The following is a 16,920-nucleotide window of genomic DNA, read 5'->3' on the forward strand; positions in this document are numbered from 1 at the left end:
CACAATTTGTAGGAGTGACCAGGGAAGATGGAATCAGGAATTCCATCTTCCTGACCAAGGCGGGAAGATGGAATTGAATGCGGAGCAGGCTCAAGGGGCTGAATGGCCTACTCCTGTTCCTATCCCAAGAGATTTCCTATAGTTTGGACCTGACCAACCAAGTGGATGGCATGGGTACAGGGAAAGCACCATGAAGCACCAGAATTACAGCAAAATATTGCAAACCAAGTTAACACATACAGCTGCACCAGGTGTTTCTCATTTGAGATGACAGTAATTTTCACATGTATATTTGACTTCAAGTTCTTTCCTACTCATAACAAGGACTTATATGAGAGTTTATAGTGTGTGGGTCTTTCATTTTTTCTTGGTTAGTCCTCAGGCAGAAGCAAAACAATTCACATTGCTACAGCAATGAAACTTCGAAGATGATGATTTAAAATGGGAGTCATTTTCATCTAATTGATTTTGTAATCCCTACATTGTGTCCTCATTTGATCTTATCAGTGAATTTGATCAGTTGGAGTAGATTTTCACTGCGGACGGTTCTCGGGTGGGCAATGGGAGAAGCGATCTCATCAGCCCAAGGCCCGGACCATTTTGATGATCAGGCCACGTTTAAATTTCATTGGTGAGCACCCATACATTTCCAGTGGTGACAGGCTGCCCAACTGATTGCACCCCTTAAAGCAAGGTGCTCTTTAACTCTCTCGAAATTTTTTGCTGCCCAGTGAGATTCGGGCTGCAGCATGTCTCAGGCAAGAGTGCCTCGATTTAGTGACATTGGCACAGGTCTTTGTTGAGTAGGTGAGGGCATGGAGTCAGGTCCTCGTCTCCTCGGATGGCGGAAGGTTACCCAGGCAGACACTGCGGCTGACCTGGAGGGATGTGGCCAAAACTGTAACTGGGCTTCCAAAACGCTCTGCCAGAGCGCCACTAAAATGTTCGACTGTAATCCTATGGACCTTGATGCATAATTTGTAAATGTGATCCTTTTTGTAAATCACAATTGGCAATCAGCACATCCTGTACTGCTATAAATTACAGATAGCAGTCTCAGCAGATTTTCTTTAACTGACAAATCTTTTTATGAATTTCCAGCTATTTAAAGATATGGCCATGACTAATTGTTATATGAAATCCTTTCAAAATTTCACATGCTCCTGTCTCGTAATGGTTTACAGTGTAACTTCAGTAACTTGCGAAGTCTTTAACAGATTTACACCCAATTCAATAAATAGCTTTTTATTATTTTTTTGAAGAATAATTCTGATGTAATTTGAGATGGCTGCCTTTGTTATATTAGTCTTCAGTGCCCACTCAGTGCCTTCAGAAAGGCTGGACCTATTTTCACTAACTACAGCAAGTTGGCAGCTGTAGCCTTGTCATGTTACCCTGAGGGGAGTAACATTGCCCCTTCCACCCTTGTTAAATGTCAACAGATGACATGCTCGTTGAAGTAAGACATTTATATACGTTTCAAAACAAGTAGGAAATTCTAATAATAACCGCTTTCTAGCTAGACGGTTGTTTAAAAATAAAGAAAAATAGCACAGATCACACACAAAGAAAATTTGTGTTTTTATGTTGAAAAGTGGTGAGAAATATGTCAGCCATGAGCCTTGTGCATCTCTCATCTTCCAGACAGTAGGGCCAGCAGCTGTGGGATTATATCTGGGAGGTAGTGCGTAATGTTACTCATGGCCCTTTTCCCAGAGTGGTTGGATGTTACTGCATTACATTATTACATGTACAGATGCAGTGATGAGACCACTAAGAGACTGAGGTTGAGAGAAATGTCTTCACTCCGAGAGCTGTTGGAGCCTTGGTGATTTGCAGATCCCTTGGGAAATCCCATTAGCTGTGGCTCAGGTCTCAGGTGTTAACTGTGGCTCAGCAGGCCGCACTCTCACCTCTGAGTCAGACGGCCATGGGTTCAAGTCCCACTCCAGAGACTTGAGCACAAAATCCAGGCTGTCACGCCAGTGTAGTACGGAGGGGGTGCTGCACTGTCAGAGGTGCCGTCTTTCAGATGAGGCGTTAAACTGAGGCCCCGTCTGCCCTCTCCCATGCACATAAAGGATCTCATGGCACTACATCAAAGAAGATCGGGAGAGTTCTCCCCGGTGTCCAGGCCAATATTTATCCCTCAACCAATATCAGTAAAACAGATTATCTGCTCATTTATCACATTGTTGTCTGTGGGACCTTGCTGTGCACAAATTGGCTGCTGCGTTTCCTACATTACAACAGTGACTGTACCTCAAAATATATTTCACTGGCTGTAAAGCGTTTTGACATGTCCGGAGGTCATAAAAGACGCTATATAAATGCAAGTTCTTTTTTTCTTTTATAATGTTAATCAACACAGATTACTCCTTCACATTATTTGTGTTTTGCAGCATGACTACATACCAGACAGTGCTGTATTTAGCCTTGGCCCAGCGAGGGCCCAATCTCCTGCCGTACCAAGTTCCATTCCTTGCTGGGACTTCGTCGCTAGTGGAAGTCAATCAGATTTAAGTGTTCCGCTGACCCAGAAACATCTGCTGCTCGGTTTCTCTCCACACGTTGGCGCAAGCAACTGTCAGTACTGGAGTCTGCCAGCTATGATTCGCCAGGATTTTCCAAGGCAAAGTGTGGCAGTTCCTCTCGGGGATTCCGGTGAAAGTGGATTTTGTTCCAGGTACAATGAAAGTAATTTTTTTTTAAAAGTCCCTTTCTGACATATTCTGCCGTGCATAACTATTTTACTTCAACGTTGATCTTTCAGAAACTAACCAACACCCACCGTAAGGACTTTTCTGAGGGCATTCTGCTTGACTCATGGTCTGAAGACAAAAATTCTGTAATTCTCCCCGTTTTGTTTCTGAAGCAAAAATGCCTTCATGTATTTTAGGACTAATCATTCTTGATTTCTATTTTGCTGAATCGCAAATTTCCCTTCACGGTTAATGGACTGAAACTTGGCAAGAACATCAAATCGTTTATAGAATTGATCAGCAACGTCACATTTAGTTTCAGTAGTTTTATGTCGTCAATATGTGTTTCTCCTTCTTCTAATCCGAGAGCTCTGTATCCGCAATAATTATTGTCAAACCTTATTATTTTCATTCCGTAAGGACACTGCAATGTAGTTCACATCAGGAATTCACTGAGCAATGTATGAACTCATAGTATCATACAGTACAGAAGGAGGCCATTCGGCCCATCATGCCTCTGTCGGCTCTTTGAAAGTGCTATCCAATTAGTCCCACTCCCCCGCTCTTTCCCCATGGCCCTGCAAATTTTGCCTTTTTAAGGAACTCACCTACTGCATAATAGTGATTGTACTTCATAAAAGTAAATTGTTATGTAAAGCGCTTCAGGATATTCCAACAACATTATCAGCTATATATATGCAAGGATTGTATTGATTATTTCTAATTGTAATGGAGTTTCCATAAGGACCAAGTCGCAATTTTGTCCCCTATACTCTTTACTTATGCTCACCGAAACAGTCATGGCTTCCATAAGCAAACCTGTACTTGCTATGAAGCAAAACTTGACCCTTATGCATGATCTATATAGGAGAGCATGCCACAGTATATTTTACAGCAATCAACGTATTTACAGAGTCTATTTAAAAAGAGTCTCTATGAACTACAGCCAACAGAACTCATGACTGAAATTACAGCAACTTCTCCCAATAAAAGCAGGGTAATTTCTCCAGCAAATCGCAGAGGATAGTTACATCATACAAATTATGTGCATAAAATCAATCCCCGTTATTACAGCAGTGATTGATGGAGGAATCACCCAATCATCTCCATTCTGGCCAGGAATATTAGTGTAACTGTATGCAGCCAACATAATTTGACTTCATTAGATTCTGGTCTGAGGCAGAGTCATTTGTTCACTTTACTTGCAAGCTAACAAAACAGCAGGACGAGGGAAATCTCTCATTGCTGCCATGGCTTACATTTAAAAATATAAGTTCCAAGTCCATATAAAATACACTTAATACTTACTAAATTTCCGTCCATCAGCTCAGCAGGGACGATGGGTCCGAATTATCTTCTCATCTTCCAATATTTATTTGGTTTCAGAGGTCTGGAATTGGCTAAGTGTTCGACCAGTAGCTACTCTCACTGGGTTTAGCATACCAACCGTAGCAGGTCCCCTAGTGAGAGCTAGGTGAGTCGTTATGACCAAATGCTAGTAAAACCACCCTTCTGGATGCGGTTGTTTGCAATGGTGTTACCTTTCAGGCTCACCTCATACCGGCGCACAGAGGCTGCAGTGTGTACCATCCACAGGATGCACTGCAGCTTCTCGCCAAGGCTTCTTCGACAGTACCTCCTAAACCCGCGACCTCTAGAAGGACAAGAGCAGCAGGTACATGGGAACAACACCACCTGCACGTTCCCCTCCAAGTCACACACCATCCCGACTTGGAAATATATCGCCGTTCCTTCATCATTGCTGGGTCAAAATCCTGGAACTCCCTTCCTAACAGCACTGTGGGAGATCCTTCACCACACGGACTGCAGCGGTTCAAGGCGGCAGCTCACCACCACCTTCTCAAGGACAATTAGGGATGGGCAATAAATGCTGGCCTCGCCAGCGATGCCCACATCCCATGAACGAATAAAAAAAATATATATACACACAACATAGAAATTCTTGTAAGTTGAAACTGGACAGAACTTGTTCTGTCACAGAACCTAGTGTTCCTGCTGCATCATCACATTTGCAGTTCACTAACTAGGAATGAGCAGAGTTCTTCATTTTCTTCTAGTTTTTTTCTAAGTTTTCAATTCTATTTTTTGTTAAATTCAGGCGGAGATTGGGACAGCACAGTGGGAATGAATGTTTAATTTTCCAAGTTACAATAATGGTGAAAATTCAGTGTTTAAAAGAAAAACACTGCAGGAATTTTTACACACTTAATCATATAGTCTGGGTTAACCCCTTTGATCAGTAAATGTAATATTACAAACGTGCACACATTACATGAAAAGGCATATTTTTTTTTAAACTTTGAACTGTGTAATGTGCAGCATGCTAAAGTTTTTTGAGTTAAAATTTAGCTCAATGACTCAAATTTTTAATGGTGATGCTGAACCTTTCAACAAGTATCACATCAAGAGTTCCTGCTTTCGTCAACTATGGCACGTGACTTCTTTCCCCTCACTATCAGAAAATGAATCTTAAATCAATTACATCAAAATAAATTACGGACCTTTTCTTGTAATACTTTCAACCTCTTTTTAAAAGCAAGGAAAAAATTGTATGGGATTCTGATAGCATCCATAGGGAGAAACTGGCAGGGGAGGGTCGGTAACCAGAGGACACAGATTTAAGATAATTGGCAAAAGAACCAAAGGGGAGATGAGGAGAATTTTTTTTTGCAGCGAGTTATTGTGATCTGGAATGCGCTGCCTGAAAGGGTGGTGGAAGCAGATTCAATCGTAACTTACAAAAGGGAATTGGATAAATACTTGAAAAGGAATAATTTCCAGGGCTAGGGGAGAAAGCAGGGGAGTGGGACTAGTTGAATAGCTCTTTCAAAGAGCCGGCATAGGCACGATGGCCCAAATGGCCTCTTTCTGTGCTGTATGATTCCTCAATGAACCTTGGGGATAAATAAATTGGCATCCAAACTTGACAGTTCCAAATTAAAGCAGAAGATGGCAATTTGTGGAAACCGATTGATTTTATGAAGAACGGCTAATACAGATGACTTACTAACAACCCATTGTATCTTCTACATTGGACACTATAAGGACATCTGCAGGTCAAGCAGATTTCCAGAAACTATTTTTTCTAGTGCAGTACTTTATAATAGTATCAGGGTTTGCTCAAACTAACCATATCAAGTTGGATCACACATTTGGCATTGAGACAAACACCACATTTATCCTTTTCTTATCTTCCATCTGTTTTTAATGAAGCCTTCAGATCTTCTTTTAGGGAGGGAGTAGCAGTTAAAATTTTTAATATTTTTTTTAATCATAAAGTACATAAATCTTGGAACAGTATGGGAGGTGACTGAGGTTGTTGGTGCCGTTCCACTGACTGGGAAAATCTGGCTGTGAATCCCAAACTCCTCTGACAGCGAGTTACTGATTTCAGCATGTTCATCGGCTGCAGTACTGAGTGGCAGCAAAGGGGGTGGAGGGGTGGGGGGGGTGTGGGGAAGGGAAAATCGGGGAAGGATTCTGCATCTGGCGAGCCTTGGTACCTGCTGCTGGCTGCGTAGCAGAGGCCAGAGAATGCCCATCACTACTAGCCACTTATCCTTTCAGCCAGGATGCGAGGGCTTATGACCCACGTAAAGCACAAAATATGAAAAGTATGTATAACTTTTTTTAATTTTAAGATTTATTGCCCCAGCATTTTTCTTTTTTGCCCACCCACTCTCTCCCACATATCGGTCTTCAACTTGGAGGGTAAGTAAGAAGTTACTGCCAGACCTCTGCCTGTGTACCTGCAAAAACGACTCACTCACAGGCACCCAAGAGCACCGCAGGCTAACTTGCCCTCTGAATCTCCGTACTGTTCTTCAAAGAACTGCCTATCTCTTTTCCAGCTTAAAATTTGAGCTCCTTCTGAGATGACATAAGGTGGGAGGAGGCTCGTGTGGAGCATAACCAGTTAGGCTGAATGGCCTATTTCTGTGCTGTAAAATTCTGTGTAATTTATTTCACAGGAAAGTTATCACAGTGAACTCATCTTCCAACGGCCAGGCACACAGTGCATTAGTACATCCACCAGCCCCTCCTCTCAGAAGTAAATTAACTTATCCCCAAACCCACTTGCACAGAATATGAACACAAACAATGGCATTAATGCTACATCTACTTTTTGTATGTGACAATAACTTAGTAAAACGTCTCGAGGCGCTTCATAGGAGTGTTAAAATTTGACAGCGAACCACATAAAGAGATATTAGGCCAGGTGACCAAAAGCTTGGTCAAAGAGGTAGGTTTTAAGGAGTGACTTAAAGGAGGAGAGAGAGGTTTGGGGAGGGAATTCCAGAGCTTAGGGCCTAGGCAGCTGAATGCACTGCCACCAATGATGGAGCAAGGGAAATCAGGGATGTGCAAAAGGCCAGAATTGGAAAAATGAAGCGATCTCGGAGGGTTGTAGGGCGGGAGGAGGTTACAGAAAGATGGATGGGGGGAGGCCATGGCGGAATTTGAACACAAGGATGAGAATTTTCAAATCGAGGCGTTGCTGGACCGAGAGCCATTTTGGTCAGCGAGCACAGGGGTGATGGGTGAACGGGACTTGGTGCGAAATAGGATACAAGTAGCAGAGTTTTGGATAAGCTCAAGTTTACGGAGAGTGGCACACATGCATAGAAGATAAAGACAAACAACTAAATCTACTTTTTGTATGTGACCTGAAGATGCATACAATTTTGACTTTATAGGTTATGTTCTAGCAGTGCAGATAACCTGCACAATTTACCACTGACGTATAAGACCTGATTTTAACTCGGGGCAGGAATCACGTGGGCAAGGGGCTGAGGTGGGTGCCAAACTCTCCTGACCTCAGCAGCGTGAAGCCTGGGAGATTTTAATTCCCAGGCCTCATCTGCATGCCCCAGCCCACTTAAATGCCCAAAATCGGCGAGCTGGCCAGCAGGCGGGAACACAATGTCGGATGGGGGCTGGGGTGGCCTTAAAGTTTCCTTGTGGCGCCCGGACGAGCACTGCCACCACACACCCCCTGCCCCCCCCCAAAACAAGGAAAGTCCAAAACAAAATTAAATGACATGCAGCCTCTTCTGACTCCTCTTCCCGCTAGGTGGAACTGGCAAGCAAGCTACAGTCCCTTCGCTGCACAGTTAGAATAGCATTCGGGCCCCGGCGACTTCATTGGAGCCCGATCTGCATATTCAAAGGACTGCCAATTTCCGGCGGGCGTCCCTCTCGCCTGTTCAGAAGAGCAGGTTAAAATCGGTGTGGGGCATCAGCTTGCCACTCCCACGGGTGACCTTAAGTGCCCGGCAACCCAGTTTCCACCAAGCGGGCAGGGTTGATATCGCTCCTATCGAGTATGCTCAGAGGAACTCATATCTCTAGTTTGCAGTTTACTGACACTGGCTGTTTCTGACGGTTGACTCTAAAAACTGTATTTCTTCATTTTCCAAAATAATTTAATTTGTCTAATTATCTTTTTGTCTAGAATGGCAATATTATAGCTGTTTTGTTGGTGTTTAAAGGAATGGCAGAGTGTTTGGTTACTAACTACAGAGATTTGTTAAGCATTTTGACTTTGACTTTCAAAAGGAAAGTTGTTCCTTCAGATGAAAAATACTGTGAATGCTGGAAGTCTGAAATAAACAGAACAGTTGTTGGAAATTCACCTCAACTGAGGGAAAGATAGAGAAAAAAAGAAAGACTTGCATTTATATAGCACCTTTCACGACCTCATGACATCCTAAAGTGCTTTACAACCAATGAAGTACTTTAGAAGTGTAGTCACTGTTGTAATGTAGGAAACACAGCAGCCAACTTGCACACAGTAAGCTCCCACAAACAACAATGTGACAATGACTAGATAATCTTTTTGGTGATGTTGGTTGAGGGATAAATATTGGCCAGGACACCGGGGGGAGAGCTCTCTTGCTCTTCTTCGAAATAGTGACATAGGATCTTTTATGTCCACCTGAGAGGACAGACGGGGCCATGGTTTAATGTCTCATCAGAAAGACGGCACCTCCGACAGTGCAGTATTCCCTCAGTACTCCAATGAAGTGTTATCCTAGATCTTGTGCTCAAGTCTCCTAGGAGTGGGACTTGAACCCGCAGCCTTCTGATATTCGTGTTCTGGTTAGTTTTGATGAACAGTCCCACCCCACTCATTAACTTGTCTTTTTTTTATTCGTTCATGGGATGTGGGCGTCGCTGGCAAGGCCAGCATTTATTGCCCATCCCTAATTGCCCTTGAGAAGGTGGTGGTGAACCGTCTTCTTGAACCGCTGCAGTCCATGTGGTGAAGGTTCTCCCACAGTGCTGTTAGGAAGGGAGTTCCAGGATTTTGACCCAGCGATGATGAAGGAACGGCAATATATTTCCAAGTCGGGATGGTGTGTGACTTGGAGGGGAAGGTGCAGGTGGTGTTGTTCCCATGTGCCTGCTGCCCTTGTCCTTCTAAGTGGTAGAGGTCACGGGTTTGGGAGGTGCTGTCGAAGAAGCCTTGGCGAGTTGCTGCAGTGCATCCTTGGATGGTACACACTGCAGCCACTGTGCGTTGGTGGTGAAGGGAGTGAATGTTTCAGGTGGTGGATGGGGTGCCAATCAAGTGGGCTGCTTTGTCCTGGATGGTGTTGAGCTTCTTGAGTGTTGTTGGAGCTGCACTCATCCAGGCAAGTGGAGAGTATTCCATCACACTCCTGACTTGTGCCTTGTAGATGGTGGAAAGGCTTTGGGGAGTCAGCAGGTGAGTCACTCGCCGCAGAATACCCAGTCTGTGACCTGCTCGTGTAGCCACAGTATGGCTGGTCCAGTTCAGATCCTGATGTAGACTTCCTGCATTTTTTTTTGCTTTTATTTCAAATCATTTACATTGTTTTACAGTACACCCAGTAAAGGTTGATTGTTAACTGCAATTCTTCTTCCAACTTCTTTGTTTCAGAGCTGTAGTAGTGACTTATCAGGAGTACCTCGGTGTCACCTACATAACTGTCAGTGAGGATTCCAGCCCTCGAATGATCATCCACAACAGATGCCCTGTCACAATCACGATGAAAGAAAATATCAAAGGTAGAAATCTGATTTAATATCTCTGAGCTGCAGTTACTATTTGTTTAAGCTTTGTACTTTGATTCTTTGAGATAACCATTTTAACTTCAAAACGAGAAAAATATAGAGATTGCGAGGGAGTCCATAACTAGGGGCCATAAATATAAGATGGTCACTAATAAATCCAATAAGGAATTCAGGAGAAACTTCTTTACCCAGAGAGTGGTGAGAATGTGGAACTCGCTACCACAAGGAGTGGTTGAGGCAATTAGCATTGATCCATTTAAGATAAACACATGAGGGAGAAAGGAATAGAAGGATATGAAGGAATAGAAGGGTGAGATGAAGTAAGTTGGGAAGAGTCTCGTGTGGAGCATAAACACCAGTATAAACCTGTTGAGCGAATGGCCTGTTTCTGTGCTGTAAAATTCTATGTAAATACAATAGTAAATGAATATTGATTTATAAGCACCTATACTGGAGTAAAATCAGTCGCTGTACGAATTGATTTAATACTTTACAGCTGTGCTCTCTTGTTTCCATTGATCTACGAGGTGTCTTCCATTGTTTTTCATGGGCATAAACTATGCAATATTAAGAGTTTAGATTTTCACTGTAAGGTGTAGAAACTTCATTGTGCTGTTCCACAGGAATATTATCCAGCCGTGAATTGGGACAATGGAGGCATCAGTTTTTTCACTATACTGTCTGACTAGCCCCAATTTTACGAAGTTTTGTATGAATGTGTTTTGCATAGCATATTTTGTAACAAAGGCTAACAACGCACTTTTACTGTGAAAATCTATATTTTAATCTGAATTATTTTAGATATCCCAAAATGTGTAGTTTATTGTCGAAAAATCCCTGGCGAATCTTCAGTTCACCATGAGCTTTATCATCAAGTTTGTAACTTCCCTGACTGCAAAACTGAAGACCACCTACCCAGTGTCCACCTCAGCATGATATCCTCATCTGACCTCTCTGAGGAATGGAGCGATGTTATTGATCTTAATAGTCCTGGGACACAGGTGAGATGTTACAGCTTTAATTTGCAAGTGTTGTGTGTTCATCTGTTGTACAACTGTTTTGTTTCATTGTGTTATTTTTGTGGAATGAAGAAGCTTTATACGCTGGTCTGTTGAATTCACATTATGTCGTTTCATCCGGATTTGAATCCAATTGTAAAGTCCTATTTGAAATGAGTTCGACAATTAGTGGCCAGTTTTCCTGGCCACACATGGATCAAGCAGGTGACTGATTTGTGGGTCATCATGACCAGTACTTTGGTCTGCTTTCCCATCGATTAGCATGACATGTCTGCCCATTGTCACAGCATTGGTGCATTTCCAGAAGTACAGGGAGTCACTGGTGGATTCCACATGCCTAACCTGAAGCCCATCTTGAGTGTCATTAAGTGACCATGTTTGCGTTACAATGGCTTGATGTATGAAGCCCTTGGAAGATGTGAGTGTGACGAAGCTTTCATCTTTGCTTTGCATCTTGACTGTATGTGCTGCTGAGGTATGCGGAATGCATGTTATGCTATGCAGTGAAAGAGTTCTAAGAACATAAGAAATAGGAGCAGAAATTGGCCATACGGCCCCTCAAGCCTGCTCCGTCATTCAGTAAGATCGTGGCTGATCTTCGACCTCAACTCCACTTTCCCGCCCGATCCCCATATCCCTTGAGGATAAGGTTGTATGAGGGCTTGGCATGGGGGAGCAGTAAATGCGTAACAAGTTGACAGACAATACAGTGGGATGGAATTTTGTGCCATCTACCCAACACGTTGTTGGTCAGACTCCATAAAGTATGCCATTTTCTCGAGCATCTGTTCCCAGCTTCTGTCAACAGTGTTGGGCCTGATGTCTCCTGCCTCCTCCAAGCATGGTACCCCTGAGCACGGTGCCCTGGAGATCCCAAAAAAGGTAAGCCTCCAATGCACTCACCTCATACAGAAGCACATCAACTCTTCAGCCATCAAACAAGGGGTTGGAGACAGAGCTGCTCCGCCATTTGCTCACGGACTCCATTTTGTGCCTCCACATTAGATTTTGGCCTTGACGTTTCTCCACTTTATTCATTTCTGCCCCCCCATCCCTAAAACAGCCTTTGGAAATATTGAAAACTTGCGCGAACCATCTTTGAGCCTTTAAAGGGCTCTAATATTTTCATCCCCACATATTACTTTGGAGTGCCACATCCCTTGAACTTTGAGCAGCAGCCCTTTAAGGCCGCTGTGCTCCCAACATTCTGAAGGGCTTCCTTCATTACTCCTAACTGCACAAGGCTCAAGTTTCATAAGGAGAAAAAGTACTTCATTGGCTGTAAAGCGCTTTGGGACGACTCGAGGTTGTGAAAGCCTCAAGTCGTCCCAAAGCACTTTCCAGCCAATTAAGTACTGTTTTTGAAGTGTAATCACTGTTGTAATGTAGGAAATTCGGCAACCAATTTGTGCACAGCATGGTCCCACAAACAGCAATGAGATAATGACCAGATAATCTGTTTTTTAGTTATGTTAGTTGAGGGATAAATATTGACCAGGACACCGGGGAGAACTACCCTGCTCTTCTTCGAAATAACGGCATGGAATCTTTTACGTCCACCTGAGAGAGTAGATGGGGCCTCGTTTTAATGTCTCATCTGAAAGACAGCACCTCTGGTGGTGGAGCACTCCCTCAGTTCTGCACTGGAGTGTCAGCCTAGGTTTTGTGCTCAACGAGCATGTTTAAATGAGATTCATGAGCTAGCATCACGGCGTCTGATGAGGCCAGCTCATCATTCCATTAGGCCTTCGGAGGTGGTCCTGACAGCTTTTCAGTTGGAATCACTGAATGAGCCCTCTGATTGTATCGATGTGTGAAGTACCTGAGCCAACAAAAGGGGAGCCTTTGCACGTCAGCCAGGAAAATCTGGTGTATCCAATGAGAGGTGCCTGGATCATCTGTACTAGGCAGGCCTGGAGCATGTGTCTGGGAAGTCCAGTACTGGAAATCAAGAAAATCTGTAGCATCATTAAGAACATTGAATCTGGAGAAAGAAACGGCATCCAAGAGCCTGTGATAAACTGTGCATCCAATCGAGGTTGTGTTTTGGGAAGGATGTGCGTGAACAAAGTCCAAATCTGACAATTCCGTTGATGAAGTTGAGTTTTTTTTAGATAAAATTGAATGAGTAATAGAATATCTAAGGGATTTTCCCCTTTAACTTTCCTTTTATCCTGAAAGCAGTGATTTATTATGGGATATAATTCTAGAGGTGGCAGTAGCCCTCGGCTACCTTGTTGCCATTTTTCACATATGAGCCGAGTGATTATCAGCTTCTTGCCAATATGAGTGTCAGAACTGACCTGGAAAATACCTGGATGTGCACCTGAAGAGCCGTGACCTGCAGGGCTACGGACTGAATGCGGGAAAGTGGGATTAGGCCGGGTGGCTCATTTCTCAGTGGGCGTGGACACGATGGGCCGAATGGCCTCCTTCTATGCCATAGATTTTCTATGATTTTTCTGTGGTTCTATGATCACACCCTCTTCTCCCTTAACCTGCAAATACGAAGACATTCTAGCCGGGATCACTGATTGATGATTGGGAAGAGGAATCACAGCTGATTTTCTCCCTTCTCTACCCCTCCCTCCACGCTGTACCACACTAGCACGGGGAGCACTGAATCCAAGTGTAATACTCTGACATGCCCCAGCTGAGATTAGGTAATTCAACTCAGACCTGGATCTGTGCTGGTCTGTACAGCTAAAAACGGTCCCACAGTGTTATGAAGGGACCTTCCATTTGAGATATTTCTGTTTGAAATCTCTGCTTCCTGCTTCAGCAACAAAACAGATTAACCTTTTTTTTAAAAAAAATGTTTATTCACCTAATCCTTCACCCAAGATGACACACGTTTCCGCTGACCGAAACATATAGCGTACAACAAAACACTTAAGGATCGGTAGGATTTTACACTGTAAAAGCCATCCATTAAAAATAGGGAAAAGATTTTGTATCCCTTTAGAATGTCTGCAAATAATGTTTAGTCAAGAAAACTATTCAACCCGATCTTTCAGCATGCAAAACAGATGAGCTGACTGCTGTTGGGTTTCGCTTAAAAATAAACTTTTTCTTTTTTAAAATTGTATTTCTTTCTCTCCTCCTTTTCTCTACTCAGGTGGTGTTTCTACCCGGCTACGGCTGTGTGTATGTGGATATCCTTCATCACTCCAGCATCATAACCATGACCTTGGCTCCAGAAGGTAGAGCTGGCCCTGTTCTGACCAGCCTTCACGGGTAATTACTTATGTGCACTCAACGTAGATTGCAGATTAAATTATTGTGAGCGACCAAATACAGTTAAAACACTTTATGCCTCGATTTTGATTGTTATTTATCCCACCTTCCCCTTAAACTCCAGTTCAAAGTCAACGGAACGTACCCCATTTGTACTCTGCCTTGGGATCCGTGTGGTGAACTAAAATTGTGAGAGTCCCATTCTTTTTGCCACTAGAAACGGACGTGCTATTCACGTAGAGTCATAGGCCCTGATATCCGTGGGGAAGCCCAAAACAGCTGAAGAACCCATCAAGGCCAGGGACGCGGAGGTCCTGCGGAACTTAACAGCAGGACTTCATTATCATTTTTTTCTTCTGTTTCCCGCCTGGCAGCCGGCCAGATTGACAGCCTGACTGGCTGACTGCCGGGCGGGAAAACCAGCGGCAGGAGGCCGGAGACCCTTGGGGGGGTGGCCCCCTGGCAATCGGGAGGGGGGATGATTGCCGTTCGATGCTTGTGGGGGGAGGGGGGGCGGTGTAGTCAGGGTGGGGGGGGAAGAGAGGTCACACGAGGGAGGGGGAAGGTCGGTGATTGGAGCGTGGGTGGGGGGATCTGAGCGGGGAGAAGAGAGGTGACCACGAGAGAGGGGGAAGGTTGGCGATCGGGCCGGGGGGGGGCAGGGGCGGAGGGGGAAATCGGACGGGATCGGCAGAGGGGAGGCCTGAGGCTTCCTTGAGGGGCCAAGGGTGGGGGTGGTGGGGGCGGGGGCGGGGAGCACTCTTGCTCCTCCTGGCCCACAAGGAGTACTGGAAAAGGCAGTCACCTTGAGGAGCCGACAGCTCCCGTCTCCTTTACACTGCCGGGTTTCCCAACCCCTGGGAAACCCGCGTAGCAACTGTAAAATTTAAATTGGGCTCTCGATTGCACTGTGGGAGTCCGATTTAAATATGTTAATGAAGTGTCCGCCTCTCCTCGGTGGGACACTCGAATGCAGCTAAAGCCCCCACCATAAAAACAGCAACGGGCACTTAGGCAGCGGGCTGGGGACATGTTCCCTGTTCCCTCATTTTTAATTCCCACGACCCATTTTCACTCTGCCTTGGGATCTGTGTGGTGAACTGAAATGATGAGATCCCCATTTTTTTTTGCCACTAGAAACAGATGTGCTGTTCACATAATTTATGGAGGACTTCATAAATCTGGTTCTGTATAACAATAATATTTGGCAGGTTATTGTAAAAAAAAACCTAGGGAAACATTTATCTTAGCAAGTCAGAAAAGACCCTAACATCGACAATTGGAGATGTGGAACATGTTTCCTTCAAACTGTTTTTCTGCAATGTTTGCCATTGGGTCGGTAACCAGAGGTCATAGATTTAAAATAATTGGCAAAAGAACTAGAGGGGAAATGTGGAGAAGTTTTTTTCACACAGAGGGTTGCTAAGATCTGGAACGCACTACCTGAAAGGGCGGTGGAAACAGATTCCATAGGAACTTTCAAAAGGCAATTGGACATGTACTTGAAGAGGACTAATTTGCAGGGTTATGGGGGATAAAACTGGGGTGTAGGACTAAATAGGACAGCTGTTTCAAGGAGCCGGCACAGGCACGACGGGACAAATGGCCGCCTCCTGTGCTGTAAGATTCTGGGTTTTAAAAAGTTTTCGGTACTGGGAGGAAAGATTTTCCATTTTTTTAAAAATCAATTTGGGATCCAATAACTCAGTCCAACACTCCAGTAATATTAGAGCTCGGAAATACATTTAAACACTTGCACCTTGGAAATATACAGATCAGAAAGCTGCCAACCCCTAAATGGCTCTCAGCAAAACTTGCCTTCTCTGCACAGTGCCACACAACACCTCCAAAACTACTCATGCAATTTAAACGTTGCAGGATGTGTTGCTGCAGCTGTGCAGTGACTCGCTGCGATCAGGACGCTTCGGCTGCAACAATATCTTGTGTGGGGCCAAAAACATAAATTAAAGATAAGACAATAGGCTGCATGCACCCTGGCTACAATCTCAGAGTACTGGACCTGCAACTAGGAGACTTCGTTCAAGCCAAGTCATAGAGTCATAGAGTCATACAGCACGGATAGAGGCCCTTCGGCCCATCGTGTCCGCGCCGGCCATCAGCCCTGTCTACTCTAATCCCATATTCCAGCATTTGGTCCGTAGCCTTGTATGCTATGGCATTTCAAGTGCTCATCCAAATGCTTCTTGAATGTTGTGAGGGTTCCTGCCTCCACAACCCTTTCAGGCAGTGAGTTCCAGACTCCAACCACCCTCTGGGTGAAAAAGTTCTCTCTCAAATCCCCTCTAAACCTCCCGCCTTTTACCTTGAATCTATGTCCCCTTGTTATAGAACCCTCAACGAAGGGAAAAAGCTCCTTAGTATCCATCCTATCTGTGTCCCTCATAATTTTGTACACCTCAATCATGTCCCCCCTCAAACTCCTCTGCTCCAAGGAAAACAAACCCAATCTTCCCAGTCTCTCTTCATAGCTGAAGCGCTCCAGCCCTGGTAACATCCTGGTGAATCTCCTCTGCACCCTCTCCAAAGCGATCACATCCTTCCTGTAGTGTGGCGACCAGAACTGCACACAGTACTCCAGCTGTGGCCTAACCAGTGTTTTATACAGCTCCATCATAACCTCCTTGCTCTTATATTCTATGCCTCGGCTAATAAAGGCAAGTATCCCATATGCCTTCTTTACCACCTTATCTACCTGTTCCGCCGCCTTCAGGGATCTGTGAACTTGCACACCAAGATCCCTCTGACCCTCTGTCTTGCCTAGGGTCCTCCCATTCATTGTGTATTCCCTTGCCTTGTTAGTCCCTCCAAAGTGCATCACCTCGCACTTTTCCGGGTTAAATTCCATTTGCCACTGTTCCGCCCATCTGACCAACCCATCT

At 44.4% G+C, this 16,920-nt stretch overlaps 1 protein-coding gene across 2 annotated transcripts in view; it reads left to right on the forward strand.

Annotated features, from left to right (window-relative positions):
- The window catches only part of LOC137310136 (intermembrane lipid transfer protein VPS13B-like), an 875,231-nt gene that overhangs the window by 822,877 nt on the left and 35,434 nt on the right, over nt 1–16,920 (forward strand). For both annotated transcript variants that reach the window (XM_067978114.1, XM_067978120.1), the window contains exons 52-55: nt 2,403–2,686; nt 9,631–9,758; nt 10,566–10,765; nt 13,902–14,020. In XM_067978114.1, coding sequence (XP_067834215.1) covers nt 2,403–2,686; nt 9,631–9,758; nt 10,566–10,765; nt 13,902–14,020 — 731 coding nt within the window. The remainder of the gene's footprint in view (nt 1–2,402; nt 2,687–9,630; nt 9,759–10,565; nt 10,766–13,901; nt 14,021–16,920) is intronic.

Source organism: Heptranchias perlo, chromosome 3, assembly GCF_035084215.1.
Source record: "Heptranchias perlo isolate sHepPer1 chromosome 3, sHepPer1.hap1, whole genome shotgun sequence".
NCBI lineage: Eukaryota > Metazoa > Chordata > Chondrichthyes > Hexanchiformes > Hexanchidae > Heptranchias > Heptranchias perlo.